Genomic DNA, 13,785 nt, shown 5'->3' on the forward strand with positions numbered 1-13,785 from the left:
GTGTGTGTGTGTGTGTGTGTGTGTGTGTGTTTGGTGTCCACAGCGCCAGGATCACAAGCATATGTACCGATACGGCTGCCTTGTCTCTGTAAGCACTGGGACTGAGCTCAGCCCTTAAAGGGCATACGGCAACCACTTTACCAACTCTCCCAGCTCCTCAAGCAAACTTTAACAGAGGATATAAACACAACTGAACCTAAGCTGGTAAACACAGGCTCCCAAGCCAAGAGCGCCAGAGTTTTGTTGTCCTCGGCAGGATCCCCCAGGCCATGGTAACCTGTGGTGGCCAGTGTAGCTAAGGACGACCTGAGCTCCCCGCCCTCCTGCTCCAGCCTTCTCTGAGGATCCACTTCTTAGGGTGAGGAGAGAGAGACACTGCTTGGAGGTATGTTTAAGACCTGGTACTACCTGCAAACTACACAATGACATTAAAACCAGTCACCCATGGGACTGTCTACATAACCCAAAGTACATGTCCCCTGACTTCACAGGCCCACACAATGCCAAAGAGGTGAGACACACCCAAGAAAATGCCATGGCCATCACGACACCCATGTGCAGGCTGTCTCACTAAACTCTAGGAACAGGAAGAGAAGTCTAGCTTTGTGAGTGTGTGATCTAGGCTGGCCTTGGACTCTTGATTCCCCAGGCTCGGCTCCGAGTACTGGGGTTACAGGGGTGATCATCACACCCAGCTGAGTCTGGTTCTCGCCCAAAACCCGCTTGAAGTCCTTTCTAAACATCTGTGAATACACACACTGGTGCTTGGAGTGGAGTTACAAGGTAGCTGTTTGAGAAAGGATTGCTGGAAGCCTATTCGTTTATAAAGGTTTCACTCTATAGATACCAGATGGTTCCAGATTATTCTGTGAGTACCTTCTTCAGCAGAATTCCCCAGTTGAAAAGTCTTGATCTTTTCCACGGCTCAAATATGAATGCACAATTTCTCCTTTTGGGAGAAGATCGTGCTGAAAATGCGTGCTGCGGAAGTACCGTTACCTTTTCTGGTGAAAAACTCCTTGGAATATTTCCCCAACATAGCGTATTTTCGAGGGACTTTCCCCAGCAGTTCAATGATCAATGCTATGTGATCTGCATTGGGAAACATTGCCAGCAAAACAGAAACACACGACAGTTTAATCAGTACCCTGCATGCAGACATGGTTACTGCCCGCACAGACAGAAACGGAGCACGACCGGAATGGCCTTTGTCCAGCTGATTCACAACTCAAAGCTAAGGGCACCCAGCTGTCCCTGGGCACCAAGAAGGGCCCAGTGTACAGAGTGACAACATCACAGCCCAGACTCAGTCTTCGGTCGGTCAGCATTTATCCAGCACAGACATTCTGCTCGGCTGGTTTGGAATTTAGAAGAACTGCTTTGGTCGTGTTAACCTGCTGCTTCTGCAGCGATTCCATTTCTGTCTGCATCGTGGCACGTTTCAAAGAGAAGAGGTACTACCTCTGCGATTGAAGAATTCCCGAGAATATTTTCCAGACAGAGCAAAGTGCCTTGGGATACTGCCTAGCAGCTCTATGATGTGGGCTATGTGGTCTATGAGGAGAGAGCAAAAGGGACATGGGAATAGGGAGGGCACAGGGAAGGAGGGAGGGAGAAGAGGGAAAGGGAAATTAGTAAAACTCAGAAATCAATTCAAATCAACAATGTCTGCAGCCCATCCATGCAGAGGTCTGTGGGACTGGCGGGCCTCAGGCACCAACTGTGGCTGACACCAGCGCACCCCAGGCCACCCCAGCTATGCAAGCAAGGAAGCATGGAGATGGTCAGGTTTACAGAAGGAATCCAAGCCTGAATTCCCTGGTTTTCAACTGGGCTCCCAATCAGGACAGCAAAATGGGCAGCAGAGCTGTGGACAAAGTAACCACAGAGGCCCTGAGGCCTCAAGAGTCAGTCCTCACCCACCAACTGCATCCCTCCAACCGGGAGGCCAGCAAAACTGCCTCAGGTGGGTACTGCCCAGTCACTGGCACTGAGGGTGCTTCAAACTCAAAGGAAAAGCATCTGAATTTGGTGTTTGAAAACCAAAGCATGGCTCTTTCAGTAAACAATACAAATAGAACTCTCTAGAAGTTCTGGAGGAGCAGATCCACACCAAGGGACTCAGCAGACAACCAGCACTCACCTTCATCTCTGGAATAGTCTTCCCCAGAATGCGGTTCGAACAAATAGTCTCCTGTGGCGAGCTCAAATGCCTAGGACACAACAGATGACATGCTGAGCACCTCAGAGATGGCTCAAGAGGAAGCCTAGATCTGCAAAGGACTACAAGGCAGACCAAAGTGCATCCCAGGACGGTTCAATCCCTAGTTTTGTTTTCTTCCAGAAAAGTCCATAGAAGCTGCAGGGGTATTTCTAATGGGAGAGGGGAACTATGGCTCTCTTTGCACTGCAGAAAGTAGAGCCAAGCTCCCAGGCAGTGGCTCTGGTGGCCGCACACTGCAGCATCTACCCAGAGTGCACTGCATCTACCCAGAGCACAACAGGGTAGGGTTAGGGTTAGGACTCAGGCAGGCCCATGTGCACCTGAGGCCCTTAGAGCAAGTGCCTTCCCCATACACCCAGGATCAAGGTCCTGCATGTCGCCACATAGTTCGTCATCATTTCATTCATCTCTGACTCGAGCAGAGGAACACCTAGGAACAAGAGGCCCTTCACTTCCACCACATACAGAAAAGCACACCACAGGCCCTCCTTAGACAGCAGGGAGCACTATGCATGTGCGCTGCCACCACGCCCGTTCCACCGGGTACTTCAGTGTGGAAAGAAACCCACTCAGTTTCACTCCTGGAGCTTCCTTTGCTCAGCACCCCATTTTGGAGTCACTCTCGTGCTGATGACCAGTTTGTCTAGTTTTCCCCGAACTTAATACTGCTGTGGTAAGCTCTTCCTGCTTGTTGTTACTTGTGAATAGGCGGCCATGCCAACCCTCTCCTTCCTGTGGGACGGTTTCCCACTCCTGCTGAAGAGGCATCACTGAGTGCCGCCCTGGCATTAGTCTTCTCTTTCCTCCTCTTAACGGCCAGGCCAGAGTGTGAGAACACGCCTTGAGAGGCATTTACTGGGAAGCAGCTCTCTTTAACTAACAGGGCAGTCATATCCTTTATTTTTAAAGATATGATGGGTACTTACATGTGTTGGAGAAAAACAACACAGCAAAACTGTGATCAGCTGCCTATGTGATGATTATAAAATCAGGGCCCCTGTCCTAAAGCAGACTTGGGTCTGACAGAGCACAGCATCTCAGCAGAAGACAGCCTGACCACCCAGCACTGTAGATGCAACAAGGCACCCCAGGTTGGGACTCTCTACTAGCTACCCAAGTAACATTTAATAGCCAGTTAACACGTAATCGTAGAAGCTGGACCAATCTCTGATAATGGAAAGACAAATCTGGCTCAAATTCCAAGTAGATGAGAATGTTTTGTGTCTGTAAAACAATTCAATAATCTGCAAGCCAAGAGGCATATCTGGAATCCCTGATAGGATGAAAGAGAAGTTGGGCGCAACAGAGGCTCGGTTCCAAGGATAGCCTGGCTGTGTGCTCGCCCCTCTTTAGTCTTGTGTTCATCCTTCTCATTACAGCTACTTCTCATTGTTCTACAGTGAAATCATCAGATATGTGTTCTTTCAAAGATAATTATTTTGAACAGCACTTGGGTTTCCAATGTAGTGTTTAAAAAAGGCTATCAATGAAACTATTTGTAAAAAAAAGAATGAAGGGGGCTGGAGAGATGACTCAGCAGTTAAAAGCACTCACTGAGTGCTGAGAGGTCCTGAGTTCAATTCCCAGCAACCACATGGTGTCTCACAACCATCTGTAATGGTATCTGATGCCCTCTTTTGGTGTGTCTGAAGACAGAGACAGTGTACTGACATAAAATAATTAAATCCTGAAAGAAAGAAAGAAAGAAAGAAAGAAAGAAAGAAAGAAAGAAAGAAAGAAAGAAAGGAAGGAAGGAAGGAAGGAAGGAAGGAAGGAAGGAAGGAAGGAAGGAAGGAAGGAAGGAAGGAAGGAAAGAAAGAAAGAAAGAAAGAAAGAAAGAAAGAAAGAAAGAAAGAAAGAAAGAAAGAAAGAAAGAAAGAAAGAAAGAAAGAAAGAAAAGAAAGAAAGAAAGAAAGAAAAGAAAGAAAGAAAGAAAGAAAGAAAGAAAGAAAGAAAGAAAGAAAGAAAGAAAGAAAGAAAGGGAAAGGAAAGAAAAGAGAGAGAGAGGGAGGGAGGGAGGGAGGGAGGGAAGAGAAAGAGAAAGAGAGAGAAAGAGAAAGAAAGAGAAAGAGAATGAGAAAGAGAAGAAAGAAGAAAGCAGAGAGAGAAAGAGAGAGGAAGGAAGGGGAGGAGGGAGGGAGAGGGGGGAGGCCTTGAACCGGAGCCCTTTCATTTAGATATCCAAAGAAAAATTCTATACAAATTAATACAAGATCTGAAGATGTGACTCAATTGGAAAAACACTTGCCTGGTGAACCTCTGGGTTCTGCCCTACAACTACAATAAAATAAAGAAAGACCAAGTCGAATAACTATGGCAGCAGCAGAAGCTACGTGCACACACATGCCACCTTTTCCATCAAAGAACAACAGAACCCACTGAGAAGAATGTGCTCAGCTGGCTGCTATTCACAGTGAAGACCCCTGGGACTGGCTCTGGAGTGTGAGGCTACTCATGCTTACCAATTCACAGTTTAGCAGAGATGACAAGAAGATGCACTAAGCCGGGTATAATGGCCATGCCTGTAATCTCAGCACTCAGGAGGCTGAGTTTCAAGACCAGCTTGGGCTACATTTCAAAAAAGAAACAAATAAAAAGACTGGGCTGAAAGATGGCTCAGGGCAGTGTCTGCCATGGAAGCCTGTGAGTCTGATCTGAAGAACTCATATAAGAAGGTAAGGGACAGACTGCAGCACATGCTTGCAAAATCAGCACTGGAAAGGCAGAGATACAAAGGGATGTTCCTCCTCCTGCTGTCTGTCAGGAAAGCACCACTAATGATCCTCGAAAAACAGACTCAAGCCGGGCTATGGTGGCACACGCCTTTAATCCCAACACTTGGGAGGCAGAGGCAGGCAGATTTCTGAGTTCGAGGCCAGCCTGGTCTATAGAGTGAGTTCCAGGACAGCCAGGGCTACACAGGGAAACCCTGTCTCGGAAAAAAGAAAAAAGAGAGGGGAGGGGGGGAGGGAGGGAGGGGAAGGAAGGGAGGGGAGGGAAGGGAGGGAGGGGAAGGGAAGGGAGGGAGGGGAAGGGAGGGAGGGGAAGGGAGGGAGGAAAGAAAAGAAAAGAAAAGAAAAGAAAAGAAAAGAAAAGAAAAGAAAAGAAAAGAAAAGAAAAGAAAAGAAAAGAAAAGAAAAGAAAAGAAAAGAAAAGAAAAGAAAAGAAAAGAAAACCAGATTCAAGCCCAGGAAGCTTGTGTCCCCACTGTTGTCTCAGCAGTGCTGGCACACGCTGCAAAAGCAGCCAGCACACTGTGACTGCGCTGGATGGAGGCAACTGTGCATGGGCAGATGGAGAAATCCCTTCTAAGTAGGAAGGAGAACAGAGAGCCTGCACATGTAACGGCCACATGACAGTGCTGCTAAGTGACAAGTGCTGCCACCCTCTCCTGGGAGAAGGCATCTGATTTTACCCCATGGTGTGACAAGGAGCCTAAAACACCCACACGTTTCCAGAGACTAAAGGTAACTCCTCAGATGGATCTCACTCTTGGGACAATGGTCTGCACAGGGCCTGAAGAGACCATGTCTCACAAGACATACATACCGGAGAATTCTCCCAATGCTTAAAGACCCAGGCACATTTTCCTCTTCTCACCCATTTTAAAGTGAAGGATGATCTCTAACAAGACGCCACCTCATTGAGAGCATTAAGGAGAAGCCATTTCTAGAGAAGAGAGTGGCAAAGGCCGTTCTTACCATGCAAGCTGTACTCCAAATGTCTGCAGGTGTGCTGTAGCCTGCTCCTATTAAAACCTCTATGGACCTATACTGACGTGTCTGGATATCCTCTGTGAAATGTTTATGCTGGAAAGGAATAGATGTGATAAATATTAAAAAAAAACAAAAGCATCTTCGCACACTAAATAACAATTAAAATGTAAAAAGAAAACACTACTTACCACCCAACAAGCATTTCCCAGGTCAGCAATTTTTACTCTAATTTTATCTGCATTCCGTGGATCCAGAGGGTTCACCAACAGGTCAGCCGCCCGGGTTTTTGCTGCCATGAGCAAAGAACAAAAGAATCAGCACTGGGGTCATGAGGTTTGCATGTGTGAGCACAATGCTTGCCAGGTAGAATGATTGGACAGAAAAGAATCCTGCACCTGGGATCATTCCTCCTGGGTTGTATCCAGCTCACTGGAAGCCACAGAAAGATAAGCAAGGGTGACCAATCACTTCTAAGCAGTTGGCTTGATGCCATCTGAGCAGCAGCTTGAGGCTGACAGCAACCCTATTCCAGCTTCCTCAGCTAAGCCAGCACTCAGATATCAAGTGTCACATGACAACTAACAGCAAACTCAACTATAGGCAGAGGCTGAAACCTCTTATGACTTAGTTTTGAACAAGGGAGATATCAAGCTAGTATTCTCTCGGGTTGACATGGGCCATAAAGGCAGGCTTTAGGGCAATTCATTAGTTCAGGTGGCTCACCGGTAGCTGACTCTGAGGGAGTCTCTACAGCAGGTCCAGGCCTGGGGTTTACAGCTTTAGGGAAACTCTCAGTTAAGCTGTAACTACACTGCAACTACACTCATCTTCACAATCCTACACACTTACAGTTTTGGTCATATTGAAATGGAATTTAGGGATTAAACAGAAAATCCAGCTCAATGTACTACATTAATGCCCTTGTTGAGGATCTTTTTGTTCATGTCGAGTTGCTGCCTATGGGCACTAAGCCTCTTTCAGGGTATTCTGAAACTGAGGAACCATAGTGCTGGTAGATCCCACACAAGAAGTAAAGTTACCTTTGCTAACAGCAGTGCAGACTGCAGGAGGGCTAACAGGACCTGAACCTGAACCTCTAAGGAACCCTGGGGTGGCTCTGAAGTCGATAGTCTGGTCAGTTCATGTCTGACCTCAGCTTATGGATCAACTTGGGCCAGACAGGTGCAGACGTGAAACAGAATCTGCTCACGCAGTGATTTCCTTTCTCAATGTGTGCTGCCGGGATCAGGGTGCGAGGAGGGCCGTGACTATAGAAACACTCAAAAAGCCCATGTGAACACAGATATACTCAAGCCTGCTGCACAATCATTCTAAGTGTGCCTGAAACCAGACTGCCTCCTTAGATTAAGTCACCCCCATGGTGACCTGTCATAGCAACAAATGACCTACGGTCAATCTTTCCCTTCCAGAATGACAAGCCAGTAACTTTTCTCTGCTTCCACTAGAGCATGAATAAAAGTGGCAGGGTTTATTTTAGGAAGCACTTGAACACCCTAAACCACAGGCACCAGCAGCCTCTCTATCCAGATGAGGGGCAGAACTAGGACAGTTAAGGACAACACCTCACCCATTCCTTGGACAAACACTTCCCAAACCCCTTCAATATGCCACTTTGGTGACATATGTCAAGAAAAAGACACACTCAAATTAGGAAACTCATGTCATGCCCTGGTTGGCAATGCAGGCAATAAGAGCTAGGTGTGGACGTGCACACCTTTAATCCTAGCACTAGGGAGGCAGAGGCAGGCAGAGCTCTAAATTCTAGACCATCCAGAAACATACAGAGAAACCCTATCTTGAAAAACTAAAAAGGAGGGAAGGAAAGAGGGAGGGGGAAAAACACAAACAATACTGTAAGCACACAAGCAATTCATGTAACATGTCAGAAAACTAGATACACCTAAAAGAACAACAGAACTAAGAAGAGAGATGGCTATGAGCGAATGTTGAAAATCTGCTTTTGCTTGTCACATTTATATGCTGTGGAGGGAGGGGCACCGCACTTGCATGGAGGTCACACAAATCTCTGCGTGTTCTGGGGACTGAATCAGGTCATCAGGTGAGAAAAATGCCTGGGAAGGTGTCACTAGAAGGAAGCACAAGGAGAAGTTCCAGGCAGGAGCTAGGTGCTACATAGAACGGTATCTACAGTCAAGAATAACCTGTAACACTTGAAAGAGCCCACCAGCCTGCGGGGTACAGGGCATCTCATGCTGTCAGGAAGCCGGCTGGATAGCTCAGCATCCAAGGAGGGATGCTCAGAGTCTCATATGCTATATGGGAGACAGAAGCTAGTTCCATCATCTGGGGAGCAGGGAGAAGATGATAGGTATGTATTTGGAAGGATACATATGTAAGGATCAAGACCTAAAACACAAGGTCCATACCATGGCAGCCTAACCAGGACTGACTGAGAAGACTGTAAAGTGAGGGCTCCACATGGGCCAAGCAGGCACACTAACAAGACCATTCTGCTCTGGGACATCTTCTAATGTCATGAGTCAAGAAACTTCTGCTAGCTGCTCTAGCAGCCAATGACATAAGACAAATCCCATCTCATCCTTCACGGGCCACCAAATAACTTCAGAGTCTACATCTTGTCACCTTGGCATCTAAGTTCTTCAAACAACGTAATTCACCCCTGGCTACTGTTCTCTATAATAGCAAAGACAACACAAACTCACACCAAAGCTTGCTTCCCAGACCGGTCGTTCACTGCTCTATCATACCCTGGGTCAGGGAAAATAAAAGACAATTTTCAAACTAAAGAGGAAAGCTTAGTAAGGACTGGGTTGAGTAACAAAATCATCCTTAGTTCATTCCTCTGATGATAAATGCTTAAGTATTTATTTAAATATTTACTTTAAATTAACTTAAATTTAAGTATCCTACTATCTATGGCATGCAGTTTCTATATAAAACATATACCATGTTAAAACGTTAATACTAAATATAAGTGGAGGATATATAGGTACCTATTGAGCTAGACTTTCAGAGGTTTCCTAATAATTCATTTAAGTACCTCACTTGACTGTTCTGTTGCCCATAAGCACATGTACCACTGTAGAAAGGACTGCTGGGCCCCAAGAAGAGCTGTGAAGAATTAGGAACAAGGGAATTTATCTAATGAGTGTGATTTAAAACTCTAGCAGCAAGCTGGAAGGGTGATTTGGAAGAAGTCAGGAAGGCAGCTAGGAACAATATAGAAACAACAAGCTTCTGAAGCAATAGAGCCAAGCAAGGCCTGTGCCTCAGGGCCAGAGCAAAGAGGGGCCTGTTTTGAGCAAGGGCTGGCAGACCCTAGACTGCTTTCTATTGCTGCAATAAAACACTGATCAAACCAACTTGGAAGAGGAAAGCGGTTACTTGGCTAATACTTCCACATCATATACCACAACTGAAGGACATCAGGGAAGGGACTCAAGCAGGAACCCAGAGGCAGAAACTGAAACAAAGACCACAGAGGAATGCTTCTTACTGAATTCTTCCCTATGGTTTACCTAACTTCCTTTCTTATACAGCCAGAACCACCTGCCCAGGGGTGGTACCACCCACAGTGAGGTGAGCCATCTTACATCAGTCATTAAGAACACGTCCACAGCCATGCCTACAGGCCTACTTGATGAAAGCAATTCCTCAACTAAGGTTCTCACTTGCCAGGCTTGTCATCTGACAAAAACTACAACTCAGGGCCTATGATAGAAAAGAAGAAGAGTGCCAATGACAATCAACTCACGACAGCAGTGTGGAAGCTAAGACCCAGAGAGGCCCTGCACACTGCTGCTTCACCCACAGCAGCTCATACCACAGCTCACTCCATTTCCTGCTCAGGATTCACTTGCTGCTAGGACTCAGTAGTTAGACCACACAGGGACTGAACCAGCAATGCCAGGGAAGCCAATGGAAATCATGGGCACACAGGAAGAGTTCAGCACACCAAGCATAAGGTAAGAACAGAAACCAGGGTAATGCACACGTAAGATGTGTAACTTCCCAAAGGGACTGCAGAGCAAGCTTGAACAGCAAAAGAAAGCCCAGGGCTCTCGGGGGAGACAGTAGAGCCCAAGCATGAGTTGTTGTCCACTTACTTCTGCCAAGATAAAGCAGGCAAGGCAACTACACAGCATCCTGCCGATCAACAGATAAGTTCACCTCTCACAGTGCCCAAGCATTCTTTACATGAAAATGATGAGGACTGCAATCTCTCTGCACTAGAATTTTAGATTGCCTAAGTTAGATAGCACTTCCTCACTCACTCATTACAATTATAAATTAATTCTCATTCTCTCTCTCTCTGAGGATTTCTTTCTGGGACTGGAGAGGTGTCTCAGTGTTGAGAGCATCTACTGTTCTTCTAGAGGACCTGGATTCAATTCCCAGGACCCACACAGCAGCTCCAACTGTCAGTAATTCCAGTTCCAGGGCATCTGACGTCCTCATACAGACACACATGCAGGCAAAACACCGATGCACATACTTTTTTTTTTTTTTTTGGTTTTTTAAGACAGGGCTTCTCTGTGTCACCCTGGCTGTCTTGGAACTCACTCTGTAGACCAGGCTGGCCTTGAACTCAGAAATCTACCACCTCTGCCTCCCAAGTGCTGGGATTAAAGGCATGTGCCACCACCGCCCGGCTCTTTTCAGTTTTAAACACACAGATGTGTAACATACCTTTAATCCCAGCACTTGGGAAGTCGAGGCAGGCAGATCTGAGTTTGAGGCCAGCATGGTCTACAGAGTGAGCTCCAGGAGAGACAGGGCTACACAGAGAAACCCTGTTTATAAAAACAAACAAAAAACAAAACAAAACAAAACAAACAAAAAGAAAGCAGGATTTGGGGCTGGAGAGATGGCTCAGAGGTTAAGGGCACTGACTGCTCTTCTGAAGGTCCTGAGTTCAATTCCCAGCAACCACATGGTGGCTCACAACTATTCTTTTTTTTTTTTTTTTTTTTAAGAATTATTTATTTAATGTATATATGAGTACACTGTAGCTGTCTTCAGACACACCAGATCCCATTACAGATGTTTGTGAGCCACCATGTGGTTGCTGGGAATTGAACTCAGGACCTCTGGAAGAACAGTCGGTGCTTTGTAACCGCTGAGCCATCTCTCCAGCCCCTCACAACCATTCTTAATGAGATCTGACTCCCTCTTCTGAAGTGTCTGAAGACAGCTACAGTGTACTTACATATATAATAAATAAATATTTAAGAGAAAGAAAGAAAGGAAGGAAGGAAGGAAGGAAGGAAGGAAGGAAGGAAGGAAGGAAGGAAGGAAGGAAGGAAGGAAGGAAGGAGAATTGTATAAACAAGGTCAACTATCTAATAAAACACAAGTTCTCTCTTGGTATAGCTGAAAGCAGACAGGTGTTCCCTTAGAGAGAAAGAAAACCCAAAACTACTACTACCAGCCAGAAGAGGATTGGTGTCTAGAAAGGTATGAGTTTGGTAATGGTGCAATGCATTTTAACTATGATGTCATTCAATAAATATACAATAAATAAAGAAAGCCCAGGGATAGGATTTCAGAGAGTAAGAGCAAGCCTAAAGGACAGATATAGTCTAAAGCATTGTATTTTCTCTTGAATATACAAGCATTAAAATGTAAGGGTTTCTCTTGCCCTCTCACTCCCTTCACAGTGTCTGCCAAAGAGCAAGCAGAGCAAGCAGACAAAGATGCAAAAGGGCACTTACTTTTTGGCAAATCTCCAGTACTAGAGGCTGAAACTGTCCTGCTTCTGTCATGGGAGGGACTGCTTTCCTCCTGCTCGGTAAGTGGCGATCCCTCTGAAATCACAGAGCCACAGGCCACAGGTTCTAAGGGCCCAGAAAACAACGGTGTGGGAAACTCTGAAGTCTTATGTTGTCCATTTGGCAATTCACCATTGAATTGTTCATAGGAGCTGCTATACGTGTAATCACTCTCTGCATTTGGCTCATCGAGGTTATACTCCTCGGGATTTGCACAGTCATCTTCATCGTCCTCTTCATCCTCCAGCTGCTGCTCCAGTGAGAACGGGCCATTTTCAATATGGCCATTGGCTTTCGGGGACTCCACCCAGGTAGGGTCTAAGTTTGCAAGTTCCTGTTCAACATCATCTTCATCCTTCTCCGCGTTCTCCTTCTCTGCATCTTCTTTCTCTTCCTGGTCTTCAACTTCACCTTAAAGAAGATGAGAGTAAGATCAAGAGTCATGGCTCTCCTTTCAAAGTAGTTCTAGTTAGGCCTCATACCAAGAGACCCGTTTTTTTATACTTTTCTAGTTGTTTTTTTTTTTTTGAGACAGGGTTTCTCTGTGTAGCTCTGGCTGTCCTCAAACTCAGAGATCTGGCGGTCTCTGCCTCCTAAGTGCCAGGATCAAAGGCCTGCACATGCACCACACCTGGCTAGGAGCCACTTCTAACGGACCTCAGAACATGTCTTTTGTTTGCCAAGGCAAGGGAGCTTTCTAAATCTTGTTTCTGCTCATTTAATAATGAGCCCTCTCATCAGGAACAAGTTAGCTCTGGGGGGTAGGGGGAATTACAAGTAAAACTGGACTTTCACTTCAAGCCCTTCTTTTTCTTTTTTGAAGATGTTTACTGTACCTGATCTTTAGTGTGTGAACCCCCTTACAGCTGGAGTTGTAAGTGGCTATGAACAGCCTGACACTGTTAGTACTGGGAACCAAGCTTGGTTCCTCTGCAAGACTACTGATCCATTTTTCCAGCCATTAACCCTTTCTTCTGCCATTTTAGAATAAGAGCTGTGCTGCATTAAAGTTAGGAAAAGGTTAATCACAAAATGAAGAAAGGGTCATCACAGCACTAACACGTTTCTCAGACATCCTCCTTCCCTCTCAAAGCCTACTTTGAGATGTTGGCATCCACCTGGCAGATATTTTGCTGCCCCCATCTCCACCGAGAAGCTCAAGAAAGCCGTCCTTAGTGCCAATGGCGGTGGCAGCTCAGATGCTCTAAGGCACTCTGTGGCTCAGAGATGAGCCCTGTGTGCAGCTCCCACACACCCAGCAGCCCTCCCTCCTGCTCCGAGCTGTACTGACCATTATCCTTTGCTGTCTCTTCCTCAGTTGTGTCCTCTAAGTCGGCTGCTTTCAGTGTCACCTCCGGCTGGTACTCTCCATCCTGCTGCTCCCCGGAAGCTTCTGCAGAGGTGATGTTCTCCTCTAGGATTTTCCTTTCGGCTTCTCGCTCCAATTCCTCAATCTCCTGTAGGCGTTTCTCCAGCAACTCAGCCTGTCTCTTCTGTTTCTTTTTCAGCTTTTTCTTTTTGTTTTTAGATATTTTTCCTATCTACAACATGGTAAGAAAGTGTGGGTCAGGTGGAAGTGTGATGCCATGGGTCAGAAAAGCACTCTTTAAAACACTATTCAGGAGTTCAAGTATTGGTAACATAGTGAATCCAACTGTGCTTTCCTACAACCTACACAGTTATGCTCACTAACCCAGCCAGAAGAGCCACCTTAGGGGAGGGCTGGGCTCAGACTGTTAGTACCCTCCCTAACTTCTAGGAGAAAAGTCTAGGAGATGAGCATGGTGAAACACCTGGCTTTGAGCGAGAATCTTCTCTTGCAAGCAATCCTTGCTGCTGACTATATCGGGTCATTTTTATTCCTTAACAATAAAAACAAACACCTGCCAAGACGGGTGCCAACAGCACTATATCTGAGTTTGGCTCTGATACCAAGCTGTGAACAACAGCCAATATACCATGAACTTTCAGAAATAAGCAGATAATATAAAAAAAAAAATCAAAATCAAAAAAAGGAAAAGCCACAGTTTTGTCAGCCTCAAGCTACAGCCATAAGTCTCAGAAAGCCTAG

General features: G+C 46.0%; 1 protein-coding gene across 42 annotated transcripts in view; it reads right to left on the reverse strand.

Annotated features, from left to right (window-relative positions):
• Srpk2 (serine/arginine-rich protein specific kinase 2) overlaps positions 1 to 13,785 on the reverse strand; it is a 181,287-nt gene that overhangs the window by 9,135 nt on the left and 158,367 nt on the right. For 23 of the 42 annotated variants that reach the window (NM_001359172.1, XM_011249759.3, XM_017320772.2 and 20 more), the window contains 7 exons: positions 13,006 to 13,255; positions 11,658 to 12,125; positions 6,129 to 6,229; positions 5,926 to 6,033; positions 2,144 to 2,213; positions 1,462 to 1,554; positions 1,000 to 1,092 (listed from right to left, as the gene is read on the reverse strand). In NM_001359172.1, the coding sequence (NP_001346101.1) occupies positions 1,000 to 1,092; positions 1,462 to 1,554; positions 2,144 to 2,213; positions 5,926 to 6,033; positions 6,129 to 6,229; positions 11,658 to 12,125; positions 13,006 to 13,255 (1,183 nt within the window). The remainder of the gene's footprint in view (positions 1 to 999; positions 1,093 to 1,461; positions 1,555 to 2,143; positions 2,214 to 5,925; positions 6,034 to 6,128; positions 6,230 to 11,657; positions 12,126 to 13,005; positions 13,256 to 13,785) is intronic. The other 19 variants (NR_152854.1, NM_001359176.1, NM_001359173.1 and 16 more) reach the window with 2 other exon arrangements.

Source organism: Mus musculus, chromosome 5 (assembly GCF_000001635.26).
Source record: "Mus musculus strain C57BL/6J chromosome 5, GRCm38.p6 C57BL/6J".
NCBI lineage: Eukaryota > Metazoa > Chordata > Mammalia > Rodentia > Muridae > Mus > Mus musculus.